The 20,365-nt window shown below is 38.4% G+C and overlaps 1 protein-coding gene across 3 annotated transcripts in view; it reads right to left on the minus strand.

The window, feature by feature from the left end:
* Positions 1-20,365, minus strand: part of fam204a (family with sequence similarity 204 member A) — a 77,159-nt gene that overhangs the window by 17,791 nt on the left and 39,003 nt on the right. For all 3 annotated transcript variants that reach the window (XM_043712848.1, XM_043712847.1, XM_043712846.1), the window contains one exon: positions 20,113-20,202. In XM_043712848.1, the coding sequence (XP_043568783.1) occupies positions 20,113-20,202 (90 nt within the window). The remainder of the gene's footprint in view (positions 1-20,112; positions 20,203-20,365) is intronic.

Genomic DNA, 20,365 nt, shown 5'->3' on the forward strand with positions numbered 1-20,365 from the left:
AGGAAAGTATCTGGCATCTCTCCTTGGCATCTGTCTCCGAAAACTTTGTTTGTAAGAAGTAATTGCAGGCAGAAACCTGTTTACACAACCCACAGTAATAATGATTGTGTTATGGAATTGCTACCCCCACCCAACCTCTCTAGTCTGCTCCAACTCTACAACTCCTCCAGATATCTGTATTTCTCTGATAATGGCTGATTGTGCATTTCTCCCCCCGCCCTTTTACAGAATCAGAGGATGCTTACAATTCTGGAGGAAGCCATGGTATGTGTTATGTCCATACTGTTTCTCTGGAACAGCAACTCACCTCATCCTGTCCCTGCCTTTTCCCTGTAGCACTGCTAATTTCTTTGTTTCCGGATAACTATTTAATTGTCTTTCAAAGGCCTTCCACTCTCAGGCAGAGATGGAAACCACCACAACATTTAAGTATTTAGATTAGTACTTGAAGCCTTCATAAATGAGATAACAAGAGTTCAGAGACAGTATATTCCTGTTAGGGTGAAAGGAAAGGCTGGTAGGTGTAGGGAATGCTGGATGACTAGAGAAATTGAGGGTTTGGTTAAGAAAAAGAAGGAAGCATATGTCAGGTATAGACAGGATAGATCGAGTGAATCCTTAGAAGAGTATAAAGGCAGTAGGAGGTAAATCAGGAGGGCAAAAAGGGGACATGAGATAGCTTTGGCAAGTAGAAAAATCCAAAATCTCAGTTATTTATTAAGAGAATGAAGCCACAAGATTGCATGGTTTAAACAAGATTTTTTAACCACACTAAAGTCAAACAAAGTAAATTCTAATTACTATTATATTTAATCACTCAGATTTTAAAATCCAAAATCAACATTAATTAATCATGAATTAACAGGTAAATTGTGGTCAGTCATAGACTAAGTTACACATTAAATGGCAGGATCAAATCAGAAATATCTTATGAACTGGCTCAGCAGTTGGTACAGCCTAAATGTCATCAATGTCAGATCAAAGTCCCTTAAAACTCAGAACTGAATCTTAACTTTTTTCTGGCAAAGTCCAAAGTTGTAACAAGTTTTTTGCTGGGGTTGCCTAGCAAGTTCTCTTGCTGTACCTTTAGCTCACCTCATTAATTACTGGCGACACCTCTCTCACGTTATCTGCCCCATCTTACAATGCACCATTTTCACAACAGTTCATCTCTCAGTGGATAGCATAGAATTAAATGGCACATTATCTTTAAAAATATGCTGTGCATCCAGACAAGCACTACAGCTGTCCGACATGATTCCTGACAATTGCCCCAAATTTAACACCTGGTGTCAATGTGGAACTTCCTCTTTTCTTAGGACCAACAGTGGAAGCCATGACACCAGATCATGCCACAGTGGTCTGAGATGCCACCTGGGTTAACACAGTCTCAGCCATCCGGTCAAATGCACAAGATCAACATTGTTCTCCACTCTGCCAATGTAAGGTCCATTATCTTCTTTCTGATACCTCACACTCAGTCTATGTAATTGCACTATAACTCCCAGAAAAGCTCATGCTCTACCACGCTCACTGTAGCCTGCAACCTCTTTCCACTCCAATCCGGGACAGCACTAACCCTACATGCCCTCTGTGCTTCCCAGTCAGTAGCTCAGGACACCTCTCCACTTGCATCAATCATTATAGCCACACTACTCACTTTCATCTCCTATTCTCTCAGTTTATGAGGACAATAGGGCAGAAAGGGTCAAAATGAGATGTGTGCTGAATGACATTCAGCTCCTCATTCCTTTTGTGGAAAGGATCCTGTCTGACTACTTGGGCATGGCCTGGACCTGTATCAGAGACTGGCCTTGACTTAAAATGCTGGGGAGCCAGATTGAAGGCTATGCTCCTTGACTTGACTGAGGCCTGATACCAACTGTAATAATTTTGTATTTACGCTAAACAACAAGGCAAAACAGCAGTAATATGAACCAGATTTCTCTGGCTGAAGATGAAAGGGGCAAGACAAGGCAAAACAAGTTAGGGATGCTGCAAGCATCCAAGTAAGCTCAGAGAGAATGACAGCAAGCAAAGATGCTGGTTGTGTGTCCCTGAGAGCACAGTACCCTTGTTGCAACATTACAATGAGAGTTGCCAGTGTTATATGACACAGCACTGAAGTGCAGAAGCAATGGGTAACATTGCTGCCATGAGGATCATGAGCTTGCCAGTGGACTAGAGGTCTTTATCATTCAAGGCAACACAAACCAGAAAAGAAACATCTGCAAAAGTGATATTCATTTTCAGCATCTCTAAAAGAGCTGGAGGACAGCAAGCACAAATATTGGAATGAGCAGGCAGAAAGCTGAACATCCAAACAACCCCCTCTTTAAACATTACCCTACCAGTTATTTTCCTACATTAAAAAGTATAAGTATCCTTAAGACTTACAAATGTTTGAACTTCATCCTCCAAACCAGTGTTTTTGTCTGTGTAAATTTCCACATGAAAAGTAGTAGATACCCAGGAGTGAGTAGATGTCTGAAAGCTTCAGACAACATTTCAACTGGAGGCTCCCAATTTTTTTTGCTGAGCATTCCATCTCAACCTATCCCCCCAATACCACATTGGAGGATCATGTTCCATGCATTTTCCTTTTATTGAAAGAATTTTACATAATTAGTTTAGATAAAACTTGTAACCCAGAAAATTTTAATTCTGCGCTGTTCTCTTCAAGATTGTCCCTTAAGATAGGGGATGACTTTCTTCCACTGCAACATTAGGGTACAGACATGATTAAAAGGTTCGATGCTGGATCCACTCACCCTACCAGAATTAAAATTGCTAACGTGATGGAACTGAAATTTTCTGGGTCCTCCAATGTGGTATTGGGGGGATAGGTTGAGATGGAATGCTCAGTAAAAGAAATTGGGAGCCTCCAGTTGAAATGTTGTCTGAAGCTTTCAGACATCTACTCACTCCTGGGTATCTACTACTTTTCATGTGGAAATTTACACAGACAAAAACACTGGTTTGGAGGATGAAGTTCAAACATTTGTAAGTCTTAAGGATACTTGTACTTTTTAAATGTAGGAAAATACACACTGACAAGTACAAAGGAAGTTCACCAATGAAAATACGTTACAACCACTATTTTTTAAATTGCTGCTCATTAAATTTTATTCATAAATTTATGAATAGTTAGTGAGGAAAATTTCCTATATACCAGTGAACAACAAAATGTCAAAAAGAATGATAATGAGATCATATCTGCCTTTAAAATGCCAATATCATCTCAAATCAGGCCACAAACTTACAATTCTTCACTGACTGCCATTCAATAGGTGCTATTTTTAAAAGTAATTAAGTCTATGCTTGTGGTTGTCTCTTCTAATGAGTTGTCTTTTTTCTGTGTACTTCATAATGTTCCTCAACTCAAATATATAATCAAGAAATATCATTCAAGAACTGGGGTGGCATGGTGGCTCATTGGTTAGCACTGCAGCCTCACAGCACCAGGGACCTGGGTTCGATTCCAGCCTCAGGTGACTGTCTGAGTGGAGTTTGCACATTCTCCCCGGTTTCCTCCCACAGTCCAAAGATGTGCAGGTTAGGTGAATTGGCCATGCTAAATTGCCCATAGTGTTAGGTGCATTAGTCAGAGGGAAATGGGTCTGGGTGGGTTACTCTTTGGAGGGTCAGTGTGGACTTGTTGGGCCGAAGGGCCTGTTTCCATACTGTAGGGAATCTAATCTAATCAAAAACTCCAATACTGTACCATGAAGCCGGGGATAGGTTAACTGTTTGAAAATATATGTTGGCTCTGTTAGCTCGATTAAGCTAGCTTCAAATTCCCAAATTGGCATGTGTCTTATGTATGATATACCTTGAAAATGCTGTAAAAAGAATTCTTCATTTGAAATGAGACAGGTTTACCTGCAAAGACAGTAGCTGATTCGCCTGAGGCTGGGTACAGGGCAAGTAATAAATAAGATGCCCAGTCAGAATGTTCTTAATTGTATGTTCAGTCATTCAAAACACAAGATTGTACAGCTGTGATCAAGCTAGTATTTAACAAACATGACTATCCTGTAGTGCACTGAGATTTTTAATTCCCTTTGGATTTTACCACAAAAGCAAAGATTTCAAACTATTCAAGTTCAACGTTGGTAAAATATTCAATATAAATTTGGATCTTTCAACATCTTATGATTTGACTTACGCTACACTGATTTAATGGCACTATTATAACAGGCTGCTTAATTTCACAATCTACTACGTATGTTTTAAAGACTTTGGTAAACAACGAATGTTGCTACATAGGCCTGAAGCTAATGGTCAAGGTAATATTGTGTCACATCATCCTGAAAATCTAAAAAAAACTGCCTCGATGGAAATGGAGGGTGGGGAGGACAGAGTCTGAGCATGCAGTAAAAGAACTGAACTCCAAAGGCTTTTTATCACTGTATTTCAGGAACCAAGGGTGTAAAATGTTCTAATTTGGGTTATATTAAAAGCCATAAAAGGTCTTTCAAAAAGATTAATGGTACTTTCTTGGATTGAAGATAAGGGTTTTAGCTGGCTGGAAATACATGGCTTTTGCTGGGCCCTTGAGGCATTCATCTATACAGCCACTTGGAAGATTTGTAAAAGCGTCTGCATAACCTGCAGCTAATGAACAGTAAAGATTTTTTTCCAATATTCTGACAATTTAATATAAAAATTACTACTAAATCCATCAAGAGAAAAACAATGCAAAAATGTTTAATAATAACTCAGGTTGGATTGGTGGCCTTTTAAAATAAACATTTTTGTAGTAGAAACTCTACTGTGATTTGTGTATTAAATTATGTTATCAGTTCAGTCTGCAGTTTCCTTGATTGTCTTTACTGGAGCTCTGCATTAATGTCTATGCAAGTTACCTAGGAGACCAAACAGATCAAAGAGACAAAACTCCACTGTCTGATTAATCAGCCTACAAACGGCTTATTTTTTTGCCTTCATGCAAGTATGAAAATTAGATTCTGGGAACCGTACATTGTGCAGATTTGTTCATTCTTATCAGAACAAAGCATGCAGCAGCTTATTTCATGGATCACTGGCACAGTCGTCAATGCAACACTGAGCAGGTGACAGCTCTTCATTTCGTAGGTTGAGCAAAATTAGTGAAATTCAGTGTAAATTAGCCTTTCATCTTGTAGGTAATACCGCAGATTTTCAATTTCCAGTGTCTGAATGCTAAAAAGTCTAAAATGTTCTTCTTTTCCCACCCCCATTCCTTCTGATAAACACATAGCTCGTCCCCATGTTTTGCAATGTTCTTTATCTCAGCCCTTCCAAGTGAGAAAAAGCTTATTAGTTCTCTTTGAACTTCAATCGCATTTACAACAACAGTTTTATAAGCTAATTAGAAAAACAGATTAATTAATGAGTAACTAGTAATAAAATGGCAATCAGGAAGAAAGAAACAGAGGGTGCTAAGCTTCAACTACCACCAATTAATACCTAATTACAAACAAATTATATATGTATTTTGCTGTGGGCTTCAATTTACTGAAAAAATGGCTGCAATTAAAAAGAGAAAACATGTTGCTTAATTAAACTGCAAAAAATCAATAGTATAAAAAAAGGCTTTGCCTACCTCGGCAATTAGTAGAATACAATAAAACTAATTCTATCGCTTGACTTTCTTAGCTCATTAATTGAAGCTCAATATCATGCTCCAGTAATTTAAGACCAAAAACACAAGTGTTAGTGTCTCTCTTGCTCAAAATGTGTTCTGAAAAAACAAATCATCCATTACACTTTTCCGTCTGATAAACCAAGAGCTCAATAACTTGAAATAACAGTGTAGAAACTTGCATAACATAATAAATCCATTACCTAGTGGTCACCTTCATGAACCTGACTGTGTATAAAACTCACAATTAATTGACGGTCCAAACACAAAATTATCATGTTTGAAATACAACCATAATGGCATATTTATAGGAGTACTGCACTGTAATGTACAACTACATGAATGGGTTTTGTAAAGGTTTGAGCAGGTAGCAACTATTTTAGCAAATAGCTTTAGTTCACTGTATACTAATTAGCCCAAAAGCATCTACATAATTTATGTAAGATATTACTGCAACAGGAAGAGTTACTTGACATGTACAAAAGACCAAAAACAAAACCACAATAATTAGCCATTCTAACATTCAAAACTTGTAAACTGTTATCTCCAGGTCAAATACTTAGATATTTCTCATTTCAATCATATTTTGTCAAAGCTCTCACTTGATCAAAATAAGAAATCATATGAATCACTAGATTGCTGAACTTAGCTGATAGAAGAGTGCAAATATAATGCAAGAACTAAAAATAATTGACAGCCCTACAATATACTTGAAGACAAATTGACAATTTGCATTAATTTTGAATAATGAATTAAGGTTATCTCTATATCTTCTTTAGGAACAGGATTCAGATTGTCACATTCAAGACATATGGAACACAGTGGCCTTCAACTGACATGTACCTGTATAAACTAAGAAATGCAGAATCTGGTGTAGTTCAGAACCTAGACTAATTCTCACCTTGATTTCACATTTTTACTGCACAGAAGAGATCTGTGCATATATACAAACACATGAGCACATGAGTCTATCTACCAGACAGTTATAAATCCTTCTAAAAAGGATGTGAACAGGACTATGAGATCTCCCAGAACATTTCATAAGGTTCGACATTTGAGATTAAAAAGGTTTCCAGCTGAAGCCCTCAGAAGTAATCGAATTTGACTTCAGACATGGCTGGAGTCATATTAAACACAGAGCAAAGCTCAAACAGCTTAAGACTACTCAAGGCAGCTCTGCAATCATCTGAGGATATATGCTGGAGACTTGACTCCTCAGTTGCTGAACTACTTTTATGCAGATGCAAACTGGTTTGCAATCATACCGACAATGTTTAGGAATTCTACAACATAACTACTCAAGCTGAAACAATTACAAGTAATAACATTTTGATATTTCAACCAAATCTATTTTCAAAATCCCTTCATCTCAATCATCACAAATATAAAAACAAAGAGATAGAAGCAGGAACCCCTCGAATCTGTTCAACTATTCAATAAGTTAATTGTTAATCTTCCATCTCAAATTGACTTTCCAGCCCTATTCTCAAAGCTCTCAATTCCTGTGTCCAAAAATTAATCTCAGCCTTCAGTATCTGAGTATCCATAGCTCTTGTGCAGCCCATGAATAGAATTATAGAGCCCTATTTAAACCTGTTCAAAAACATCCACTTTAAAGAGTTAAAATCAGGCCTGTACTCCAAAATAACTAACCACTTGGAGGTAGAGTTTCCATCATGGACAATCCAGGTGAAAATTGCTCTCTTATTTCAAACTGAAGATATGGTTCAAGTTTTCATTCATGTTTATTTGTATAATTGTAAAGATAAGAATCCTTCACAACCCAACAAAATTGAGCAGCAATTCTGAATTTAAATTTTTTTTAAAAATCCTTGATTTATTTTAAAACGGTTAACTGCTGCAGTTTTTTTGGTAAGGCTAGAATGGATTTACGCCAATCCTTCACAACATCATCTAAGCGCAAGCCACGACTGATGCTGAAAACCTGATTTGGAGTTGTGTACGCATCACTTCCACGTTATCAGCAAGGCAATGAGGAGGCTAGTGTCATATATGTAATATAAGCAGACATGAGTTTTTTTTGCTTGTGAATTAATGGGAAATTTTAAAAATATTTAAAAATCAGTGAAACTAATGAAGTACATTCCCCTAATGTATGTTTATATCCTAAAGGAACTTAAGATGAAATAAGAGTTAATTTAGGATAAATAGTCTATACATGGCTAGTTTATCAGAAATTTCTATACAATTTTTAAACTGCTTTCTTAAATAATTAAGACTGAGAGTCAATATACTCTATAGAACAGAATTAGTTTACCCAAATGTATGGAACCTATAATTAGACATAAAGCAATTGGTTTGTATCTAATTCATACCTCAAGCTACAATATTGTTAATATGACCAGAGTATATTCCTGTGCTTTTTCTATTGATTTGCAATATTTTCTGTAAAGTGGTCGGTTTTAATGATCAGATGGCATAAAACATGCAACATGCTAATACAGAACAAACATCAGAGTCTAACATCAGTGGCTGCCACACATGAAGTAGAACAAGTGAAAGGAAAATATTCACGTTCTTAAGGAAGAATGTTCATGATATAACAATTAAATCTTTTAGAAAATACAAGAAGTTAAATAAATTTCAGAAGATCATGCTTATGAATTATTTGTAAAATTAGGCAGCACTACTGCTAGCACATCCTCAGAGTAATTACTCACAGTGAATCAGAGAAGAATTTTAGTGTATCAGTGAAATTGCTTACAAGAAGCGCATAAAGTGTGCAAGAATTTAAATTTTTAATTACATTTATAATTGAGAATCAGTAAAGAAATCTGGCTCAATAAATATCTCTCTGACCTAAATGACATGAATTTATTTCTTTACAATAATATCTTAAAAATTTAACATTTTAGTTATGGCTCTAGTTATGTAATAGTTGGCATAGAATGAAAGAAGCGTACAGTAAAGCCATTCTGTCAAAACTCTTGTTGGAATTTGTATCATTCCCTGAACATTTCAGGCAAGTTACATACGACCCACTTTGGGGACCGCTAAGCTTGAATACGTTCAACCAGCAGGTAAAAAGTATCTTCCATTTGTCAACAGTGTATTAACTGTATCTTTGCTCTGCTAAAGTTGCTTGAAGCTCAGCATTTTGAATATCTTTTATAAACTCTTTAGTGAAATTGAGAGATTAATAATTCAATACTGATCTGGATCTGTCCCTATTCCATTGGAAAGATTAAAGTTCGTATAACTAATTTAGGCCTGGTTATAGTTAGGAAGGAGATGCAGCTTGTCTCAAATTATTACGATCATATGTGAAAAATATTCAGCATTGAATGATAATTTAATACCTTTAAGTTACACAAAATCTGTAAATTTACTTTGGCAGGTTATTAAATGAGGTCAATATTTTTATTGTAATCAGATTGTTGCCGTGGGCTAGAGCACTCACAGACTGTATGGCACCTTTGCAGAAGCTGCAGTTATCTAAAACTACAAATCAAATGTGAAATTTGAGTTTCAGCCAAATTTCAGATGAAAAGATTGCTTCAGGCCAATAGCGAACACTTCTGATCTTAAAACATAGTCATGCAGGTAAGTTGCTGATTTCTCCCGACAGCTCAGCAAAAACCTCATCACTGCAGCAATCTTAAAATAGCACAGTAGTTATTTATCTTTTTCATTAGATATGAACAATCACATACCAACACAATTTAAACGATTGTTTCAAATTATTTCGCATGAAACAATGCACGTATTCCACTCGACTACTTAATTACAGTTGTGGGCCAAGCAGGTGTAGGTAAGGAACACGTTCAGTTCGGGAAATAGGATAAATAGGAGGACTCCTACATCCCAGCTTTAACATGATGTATGTCCTCGGAATTATGTAATGCAAACGACAATGATGATTATCCATTCTGGGAAACACTCGAAACATTAAAATACTACAAATTACTAAAATGGCAGCCGTCATTGGGCTTAATTTATTCAAATACAACCATTAAATCTAAAGCTGTAGTAATTGTCCAAGACATTTTGAATCATGAAATTCTCATACTAAAAAAGAGCAAAAAGCAAAATAGCGTCATTCCATACTGAAAATAAACTTTTATTCTCATTAATCTATTGTAACCAAAGAACAAAGAAGTTACATTCAAAGCACAGTGTATAAAATTGGAATATTACCACCTGCATACTATGATGCTTAACAAGCACTGCTGCATGACTTAGGTTATAATCATTGCTGGAAGCTAATTCCAGGAGGAGCTATATTTGAAATGCTTAATTTATACAGCAATTCCATGATCTCAGTTTACCCCAAAATGCTTGACAGCCAAAGAAGCACTTTAAAAAAAAATGGACAGTCACTGTTCTAATGTAGGAAACACAGCAATCCATTTGCGCACAGCAAATTTCCAACAATATAATGACTTTATAAGCTATTTTAGTGGCAGGGGTGCAGAGCAAATGTTGGTCAACGTATTAAGGAGAACTCACCAAAATAACCAAAATGCACCCAAATTGTGGGCTTTGACTTCTATCTGGCTGAAGCACAAGGTTCTATAACAAGCAACTTCCATAAGGTATTAAAGCATGCAAAATAAGATGTTGTCACTGTATTAGGAGTTTTATCCTAAGGCTTTCCCCGAAATTCTTCCTTACTGATGCCATAAATGAGTTCTAGCTATATGAGGGAACTCTTTATGCATTTTTTTTCCATGTCAAATTTTGCAACACTTAAAATGCACAAGTAATCAATGTTATTAGGCCGAAACATCACTAATTGAGTAACTGTCCACATTATTCTGTTTACAATCCTGATTATGGACTTTTGTAGTGCAGTGGTAATGCCATTACCTCTGATCCAGGTGGCCTGGGTTCCATTCCCACCTATTCTAGACATGTGCAGTAGCATCTCTGAACAGGTTGACTGGAAAACGACTGCATAAATAATATCTAATCATCTACAAAGCTAAAAAAAACATGTTTGTTAACTCTCCAATTCCAGAAAGCTTTGAAAGATAGAGAGATTGTTCTTCCCCAAAAGGGAAAAGGAACAGCATGAATAGAGGAACTATGACAGCTAATAAACAATATGGAAAGGTTTTGGCCGAAAGAGGTCACAAAACGCAGCAGTCAAACTTTTCATATTTATTCATAGCATTTAGGTGTTGCTGATTAAGCTAGCAATTAGTGCCCATTTCCAATAGCCCATGAGATGATGATGAGCTCCCTATTTGAACTGCTACAGTCCTTGAGATGTAAATATACTATCAGTGCTGTTGGCAAGATAGTTCCAGGATTTTGACCAATGACAGTGAAGAACCAGCAACACCGTCTTAAATCATAATGCTGTGTGGCTTGGAGAACTTTCAGGTGATGGTACTGGATGCATCTCCTGCCCTTATTCGTCTTGATAGAAGAAGTCATGGATTTGGTGTGTGCCGTCAGAGAAGCTTGCATGAATTGGTCAAACAGTCCTTGCAGACAGTAACCGTTACTATACTATTCATCAGAGATGAAGGAAGTGAATTTTGAAGGTGGTGGGTGAGGTGCCATCAAGCAGGTTGCTTTGTCCTGGGCAGTATCAAACCTATGGAGTATTCTTGAAACTGCACTCATCCAGGCAAGTGGGAAATAATACATCACACTCCTGACTTGTGTTTTGTAGATAGGGAACAGGCAGTAGGGAGACAGGAGGGGAGTTATTTGCTACAGAATTCCTCTAATCTATTCTTGTAGTCACCTCATTTATGCAGCTTGTCCAATTCAGTTTTGGTTAACAGTAACACCCAAGGAAGTTGATAATGGAGAATGATGCTGTCCATTGTACAATCATCAGCGAACAATTCCTCGATTCTGACCTTATGATGGAAGGAAACACATGGATGAAAAATCTGAAGATGATTGGGCTTAGGACACTACCATGAAGGATTTCTGCAGTAATGTCTGGGAGAAAGATGATTGATTTTCAACACAGCAACATCTTTTGTGCCAATACGCCTCCAATCAGTGGAGAGGTTTCCTCCAATTCCCACCGAGTCCAGCTTTGCCAAGCTCCTAAATGCAGACTTGATATCAAAATGTAGTTGACCAATAAAGAAAAATGCCTTTAGAGGGACACCCCTTCAGGAATCAAGGAGTACATCAGTGCAATCATAGAAACTTAGAGCACAGAAGGGGAGACATTTGGCCCAGTACATCTGTGCTCATTCTTTGAAAAAGCAATTTAATCCCACACCCAGCTTTCTCCACTTAAAGATGTAAACAAGTTTAGATTAGATTAGATTAGATTAGATTAGATTAGATTAGATTAGATTAGATTAGATTAGATTAGATTAGATTAGTTAACCTAACACTATGGGCAATTTAGCGTGGCCAATTCACCTGACCCTGCACATCTTTGGACTGTGGGAGGAAACCGGAGCACCCGGAGGAAACCTACGCAGACACGGGGAGAACGTGCAAACTCCACACAGTCAGTCGCCTGAGTCGATATAGACATAAGCCAATTGGCTATAGACATAAGCTAATTTCTTTTAGAAAGTTCCAGTGGACTCTGGGTGAAACTTTCTTTCCTAATCTCCCCTCTAATCCTTCTTTTAATTTCTGACTAGCCACTCACTGTTCTGCTAAGGGAAATAGGTCCTTTCCATCCACTCTACCCATATCTCTCAAAATCTTGTTTTGACTCAATCAAATCTCTCCTCATTTCTAATTTTCCTGTCTGGCAACATCTTTGTATCTACCATCTGTATCTTTTCTACACTGTTCTGCAAAGAGATGACCATAACTTTACAAAATAATGATAAAGTCACTGCATTAATCACCTTGAAGTTCAGGTTAATGCCTGGGTCTGTGGGTTTGAATCTCATCATGACAGGTAGTGAAATTTGAATCCAATAAAAAAAAAATCTGCAATCAAAAGCTAGCCTAATGGCAGCCATGTAACCTCCGTTGATTTTCATTAAATCCAGGTGATTCACTGATGTCTTTTAGGGAAGAAAATCTGTCATTGTTACCTTATAAGGCCTACATGTGACTCCAAACCCACAGCAATATTGATAACGCTTAACAGTCCTTTGGGAAATTAGGATTGACAGATGATGCCTACATCTCAAGAACAAATAAAAGGAAGACCTCTCTTACTACATCCAGGGATCTGTTAACATGCACTCCAAGGTCCCTCAATTCCTCTACATATCTTAATATTCTCCCATTTATTGTGTATGCATTGTTTTTTTGATGTACCTCCCCAAATATATCACCTCACACTTCCCAAATGAACTCCATTTGTCACTTTTTTGTCTACCCAATTAATTTGTGTCCGCTGCAAATTTCCTGATCATATTCCCTAGGTTCAAATCCAAATCATTGATATATATCACACCATCGGACCTAATACTGATCCCTCTGGAAGTCTACTGGCAACAACCATTCAGAATCACAGAATCCCTACATTCGGCCCATCGAGTCCACACTGACCCCCAAAGAACATCCTACCCAGACCCAGCTCCTACCCTATCCCTATAACCCTGATTTTCCCATGGGTAATCCACTAGCCTCAACTTCCCTGGACACAATGGCCAATTTAACATGGCCAAGGCACTAACCTGCACATCTATGGATGTGGGAGGAAATCACAGCACACAGAGGAAACCCATGCAGACACAGGGAAAATATGCAAACTCTGCATAAACAACCACTGAGCCATGATAAATCGCAAAAACAGCCAGCAGCTATTGCTGAGAAATCAGAGTTGACGCTTTGGGTCCAGTGACCCTTCCTCAAAACGGCCAGACCTGCTGAGCTTTTCCATCAACTTCTATTTTTGTTTCCGATTTACATCATCCAGTTCTTTTGGTTTTTATTCAGCAACTATTGCTATTTGTTTTGTGTCACTGAGTCAATTTTATTTTCCAACTTGTCATATTCTCCTGGATGCCATGGTTTTCTTATTTGGTAACCAGCTTGTCATGTGAGACCTTACCAAAAGCCTTGCTAAAATCCATGAGGATGACATCAAATTCATTATGTTCATCAATCCTTTATTATCTCCTCAAAAAACTCAAACAGGTTAGTCAAACACAACCATCCCTTTAAACCAAATGGACTGGCCTTTGTTTCTTCTTACCTAAGTGACAGTTTATAGAGTCATAGAGATGGACAGCATGGAAACAGACCCTTCAGTCCAACCCGTCCATGCCGACCAGATATCCCAACCCAATCTAGTCCCACCTGCCAGCATCCGGCCCATATCCCTCCAAACCCCTCTTATTCACATACTCATCCAGATGCCTCTTAAATGTTGCAATTGTACCAGTCCCTACCACTTCCTCTGGCACCTCATTCCATACACGTACCACCCTCTGCGTGAAAAAGTTGCCTCTTAGGTCTCTTTTATATCTTTCCCCTCTCACCCTAAACCTATGCCCTCTCATTCTGGACTCCCCTATCCCAGGGAAAAGACCTTGTCTATTTATCCTATCCATGCCCCTCATGATTTGTAAACCTCTCTAAGGTTACCCCTCAGCCTCAGACGCTCCAGGGAAAACAGCACTTGCCTATTCAACCTCTCCCTATAGCTCAAATCCCCCAACCCTGGCACTATCGTTGTAAATCTTTTCTGAACCCTTTCTATCAGAAAGATGTTGCGAAACTTGAAAGGAGACCAGAATTGCAGGCAATATTCCAACAGTGGTCGAACCAATGCCCGGTACTCAATACTCTGACCAATAAAGGAAAGCATACCAAATGCCTTCTTCACTATCCTATCTACCTGCGACTCCACTTTCAAGGAGCTATGAACCTGCATTCCAAGATCTCTTTGTTCAGCACCACTCCCGAGGACCTTACCATTAAGTGTATAAGTCCTGCTAAGATTTGCTTTTCCAAAATACAGCACCTCACATTTATCGAAATTAAACTCCATCTATCACTTCTCAGCCCATTGGCCCATCTCTTCAAGATCCCGTCGTAATCTGAGGTAACCCCCTTTGCTGTCCACTACACCTCCAATTTTGATTTCATCTGCAAACTTACTAACTATATCTCTTATGCTCGCATCCAAATCATTTATATAAATGATGAAAAGTAGTGGACCCAGCATTGATCCTTGTGGCACTCCACTAGTCACAGGCCTCCGGTCTGAAAAACTACCCTCTACCACCAGTCTCTGTCTTCGACCTTTGAGCCAGTTCTGTCTCCAAATGGCGAGTTCTCCCCGTATTCCATGAGATCTAACCTTGCTAACCAGTCTCCCATGGGGAACCTTGTCAAACGCCTTACTGAAGTCCATATAGATCACGTCCACCATTCTGCCCGCATCAATCCTCTTTGTTACTTCCTCAAAAAAACTCAATTAACTTTGTGAGACATGATTTCCCATGCACAAAGCCACGCTGACTATCCCTAATCAGTCCTTGCCTTTCCAAATACATGTACATCCAGTCCCTCAGGGTTCCCTCCAACAACTTGCCCGCACCGACGTCAAAGCTCACTGGTCTATAGTTCCCTGGCTTGTCCTTACCACCCTTCTTAAACAGTGGCACCACATTAGCCAACCTCCAGTCTTCCGGCACCTCACCTGTGACTATCGATGATACAAATATCTCAGCAAGAGGCCCAGCAATCACTTCCCTAGCTTCCCACAGAGTTGTAGGGTACACCTGATCAGGTCCTGGAGATTTATCCACTTTTGTGTGTTTCAAGACATCCAGCACTTCCTCCTCTGTAATATAGACATTTTTCAAGATGTCACCATCTATTTCCCTATAGTCTATATCTTCCATATCCTTTTCCACAGTAAATATTGATACAAAATACTCGTTTAGTATCTCCCCCATCTTCTGCGGGTCCACACAAAGGTCACCTTGCTGATCTTTGAAGGGCACTATTTTCTCCCTAGTTACCTTTTGTTCTCCTTAACTCTATTTGTCAAAGCTATCTCGTGTCCCCTTTTTGCCCTCCTGATTTCTCTCTTAAGTATACTCCTACTGCCTTTATACCCTTCTAAGGATTCACTCGATCTATCCTGTCTGTACCTGACATATGCTTCCTTCTTTTTCTTAACCAAACCTCCAATTTCTTTAGTCATCCAGCATTCCCTATACCTACTAGCCTGTCCTTTCACCCTGACAGGAATATACTTTCTCTGGATTCTAGTTATCTCATTTCTGAAGGCTTCCCATTTTCCAGCTGTCCCTTTACCTGTGAACATCTGCACCCAATCAGCTTTTAAAAGATCTTGCCTAATACCCACATCAAAATTGGCCTGTCTCCAATTTAGAACTTCAACTTTTAGATCTGCTCTATCCTTTTCCATCTAAAAGTTGAGGTTCTCAATTGGAGAAAGGCCAACTTTGACGGGGGTATTAGGCAAGAACTTTTAAAAGCTGATTGGGCGCAGATGTTTGCAGGTAATCCTGTCTTTCAGAACAAATTTCAACATCTTGCCATTATTCAGTTTTTCCATCACTTCATTTTTAACAAAGATTAATAGTTCTTCAATCCTTTGGCATCACACCTGCATCCATGACGACTGTAAAATGATGGTCAGGACATCCACTATTTCCACTCTGCCTTCTTTTCACAGTCAGCGCTATATGTGATCCTATCCTGGTGATTGATCAACTTTCAAGGGTATTTCCTATTTCCTAATGCAGATCACAGCTGATATCTCATACTTCTGCGCTCTTCCTCAATTATAATACCTATACCATCTCCCTCTTTTGGGAAGAGGGATACAAAGTCTTCATTAAGAACCATCTCTACTCTGTGGGTTACCTATTTGGCAGTTTATGGGCCCTACGTTTTCCTTAGTTATTCTCTTTCTGTTAATGTAGATATAAAATAGCTGGATTTTCCTTGATTTTATTTGCTAGTGTTCTTTCATCCGCTTTCTTTCTTTCTTTCATGATTTTCTTTGTTATTTCACTCCTACATTTTCTACACTTTTGAGACTTTCCTCAGTATTGTATTCTTGACATCCAGTGGCCTCGAGATTGGACCATTCCATCCTTTTTCTTTGTGCGAACATGTTTAATCTGAAGCCCTTGAATTTCCTCTGAATTCTTTGAATTCCTCACAAAGCTTTAACACTGATTTAACTTCAAGGCAGTGTCTCCAGTCCACTTTAGTTACATGTCTCCTTCGCCAATATCTAGCAGACACGTCAAATGCTTGTTTGCAAATATCAGCAATAGTAATTTCACAGCTATTAGCCAATGATTTGTAAATTTGGCATATAGTTATAGTTGTTTCACATCTTTTCAGAATTGTCAATGCTCAAATGCTCTGTGTGAGGATAGATGATGTATAGGAGTGCAAGGTGGTGCCACTTATTTTTGACAATGCTTTTTCTAACTTCATTAAGAGCTTAGTTTTTTATTTAATAAACCAAACAGGTCAAATCTCTGCTTTTAGGGTTAATGTATAAACAATTTAGGTTACTTCTAAACTTGATTGTAGAATATAAGTTGTTGCCATCAAGGATATCTCCACGTATTATGTTAATTGGACTCAATTTACATATGAACTCACAAATTAAAATTTTCAATACAACTCAAACCTTATCTTCATTATCACTAGTTGAGCACGAGAGAAGAGGTTAGAACACACAAAAAAAACACTCATTATCTTCATTATTCAAAATTTACATTCTGGTGAGCTGCCAATAGAAGGCCAATGAATGATGACATTTTGATTGACAGCACGTACTCCTGCTGACATTCTGCAAGCATAACATTTTCTCGTCAGCATTCAAAATAAGCAGAACTGAATTTCTCCTGCATGACTGAAGTAACTTATTTTCTCCTTGAAGCATAGGTGGTAAACTCTTGTCAAGGTTCCAGGAAAAAAATCTAATGTCCACATTTTGTAAATAAAGCAAAAATAATTCAATTGCATTGGAACAATCCGAGACTACTTATTGTGAATACTGTCAAATTAATGTATACCACCTCCAATCTCCGTGATCAGAGCACATTGTGTTCATCAAAATATTACTCTTGGTTGTCTTTTGGTTGAGGAGAACCCACTACAAAACAATGCTTTTTTGGCACAGTGAAAATACCAACACGTGGATGATATATCATGAGAGAGAATTTATAACTTTGAACATTGCTTTGAACTTTGAACATAACTTTGAACTTTGGGTGAGTTGGAGGTTTGGATTAGGAATTGGCTGGCTGGAAGAAGACAGGGTAGTAGTTGATGGTAAAGGTTCATCTTGGAGTGCAGTTACTAGCGGTGTTCCACAAGGATCTGTTTTGGGACCATTGCTGTTTGTCATTTTTATAAATGACCTGGAGGAGGGGCTAGAAGGTGGGATGAGCAAGTTTGCGGATGATACGAAAGTCGGTGGAGTTGTTGACAGTGAGGAAGGATGTGTCAGGTTACAGCGGGATATAGATAAGTTACAGAGCTGGGCAGAAAGGTGGCAAATGGAGTGCAATGTAGGTAAGGTGAGGTGATTCACTTTGGTAAGAGTAACAAAAAGACGGCGTACTGGGCTAATGGTCGGATACTTGGTAGTGTGGATGAGCAGAGGGATCTTAGTGTCCATGTACACAGATCTCTGAAAGTTCCCACCCAGGTAAATAGTGCGGTGAGGAAGGCATATAACGTACTAGCTTTTATTGGTAGAGGCACTTGGGGCTGTTTTCATTGGAGAAAAGAAGGTTTAGGGGTGACTTGATAGAGGTGTACAAGATGATTAGGGGTTTAGATAGGGTTGACCACGAGAACCTTTTTCCACGTATGGAGTCAGCTATTACGAGGGGGCATAGCTTTAAATTAAGGGGTGGTAGGTATAGGACAGGTGTTAGGGGTAGATTCTTTACTCAGCGAGTCGTGAGTTCATGGAATGCCCTGCCCGTAGCAGTGGTAGACTCTCCCTCTTTTTGGGCATTTAAACGGGCATTAGATAGGCATATGGAGGATAGTGGGCTAGTGTAGGTTAGGTGGGCTTGGATCGGCGCAACATCGAGGGCCAAAGAGCCTGTACTGCGCTGTATTTTTCTATGTTCTATGTTCTATTGCAATTCTATGGTATGGTATTACTGCAGCATCAACTCCAAAAGTGCCACTATGAACAATTCACTACGAAACACATCTGTAAAAGTAATGCATCGACAGGTGGTCGTTCCTTCAACATTTCATTAATATCGCTGTCCATTACTATATAATCACCATAACATGCTGTATTGGAGCTGATGAAGGAAAATCCAGTTGATGGATAAAATGCATTAACGCTGTGAACCACGATGCTGCGGAACCTACATTTCGTGCTGCAGTACTGTTAACTTTATATATTTAGAAGTCCATGAGGTGCCCATAAGGCAAACACAATATTAATTGCTTCATAGTTAGCAAAGAAGCTGTAATATCCATACTTAATAAAAATAAGCAAAGTACAAAATCACACAAGGTTGTCATCTTGGCTCTCTGCAACCAATGCAAAATGAGTATAGCTGCTGTTTTTCTTCCCCATAACTGTGTAGTGCGCTGCTTCAAATATCATTGAACATTTGAAGTTTCCCAAAATATTGTTTGGCTTTCAAAATGAAACCCAAGATAACAACATTCAGCATTTCAATTATATTTAGTGTAATTTTAGTATTGGTTTAGCACTTAATAAATACCAAAGAAACTATTTGGTTACTTTAGCAACTAAAAGTTACTATTTTATTTCTCATTTGGAGGAAAAATATTTTAGTTCTTCATGCAATCTCCTCTTCTAAGAGGAGATATACGCTCCACATGTAAAATATGCCTCATATCCATAATCACTTCACCGAAAATTCTTACAACTGCATCAACAAAGCATGCGAACCAATGTTCATATTTACTAAATGGCGTCATTATAAATGCCTGACTGAGAGCCAAGACCCAAAATATTCAGCCCAGTGAGAAATGTCTACACAGTTGTGAAGGAGACTGTTCTTCAAATTTCAACTATTATGCGGTTGACCTTGCTGAATGGGCATGGAAGATGAATAAGAGATATGAGGGGACGTAGGGAGTCATTGGAAATGTGAAAGGGCATGAGATGAATGGAGAATACATGGATGTTTTGGTGGCATAAATGGCACATAAAAGATACGGAGGAACAGAAGGGGAATCTGGGGGGGGGTCATGGAAGTGGTGTTAAGGGTAACTGTGAGAGAGCACATAACTGTAGATAGAACTGAGCTGATGTCCCAGTAAACAAAGAGGAGCTGCTTATCTGTTAGTTTCAACATCTGCCCTCTCAGTCTCTGCTGTGGGCTTCTATCCAGTAAAGGGTAGCTTTAACACCAGTCTATACCTGACATTTAGACATAAATCATGGGTGATTGGCCTGACTATCTGAAGTTGGGATTATGAAAGACACTGTCAAACTAAAGGGTAAGTTCAGCACACAGACTCCAAGTATGCTCTATTCACATATTTGTTTTCTTTGCAGAAAGGTTAAAGAAATATTAATGTGATTTATAAGATAAAATCTCTTAGCTTGTGGTTTAGCAGCTTACCCCACGAACAGCTAGACTGTCACTCAGCTTCTCTGCTTCTTCTATATCCCCTGTAGCAATGGCCTCGTCAAGGTTTTTCTCCAGATTTGTCTGAAAAAGCAGTTTAATAAATGAATTGCAAATAACAGCATGTAAAAAACTTCAATTACCCAAGGCTCCACTCAGCAATGATAAAAAAAAATCATATACACAAAAGGTTATGAACAACCAGTTACTGGTAAATAAAGCAGTATCAGTTATTGTCAACAAGTCT

The sequence above is a fragment of the Chiloscyllium plagiosum genome, chromosome 22, assembly GCF_004010195.1.
Source record: "Chiloscyllium plagiosum isolate BGI_BamShark_2017 chromosome 22, ASM401019v2, whole genome shotgun sequence".
Lineage (NCBI taxonomy): Eukaryota > Metazoa > Chordata > Chondrichthyes > Orectolobiformes > Hemiscylliidae > Chiloscyllium > Chiloscyllium plagiosum.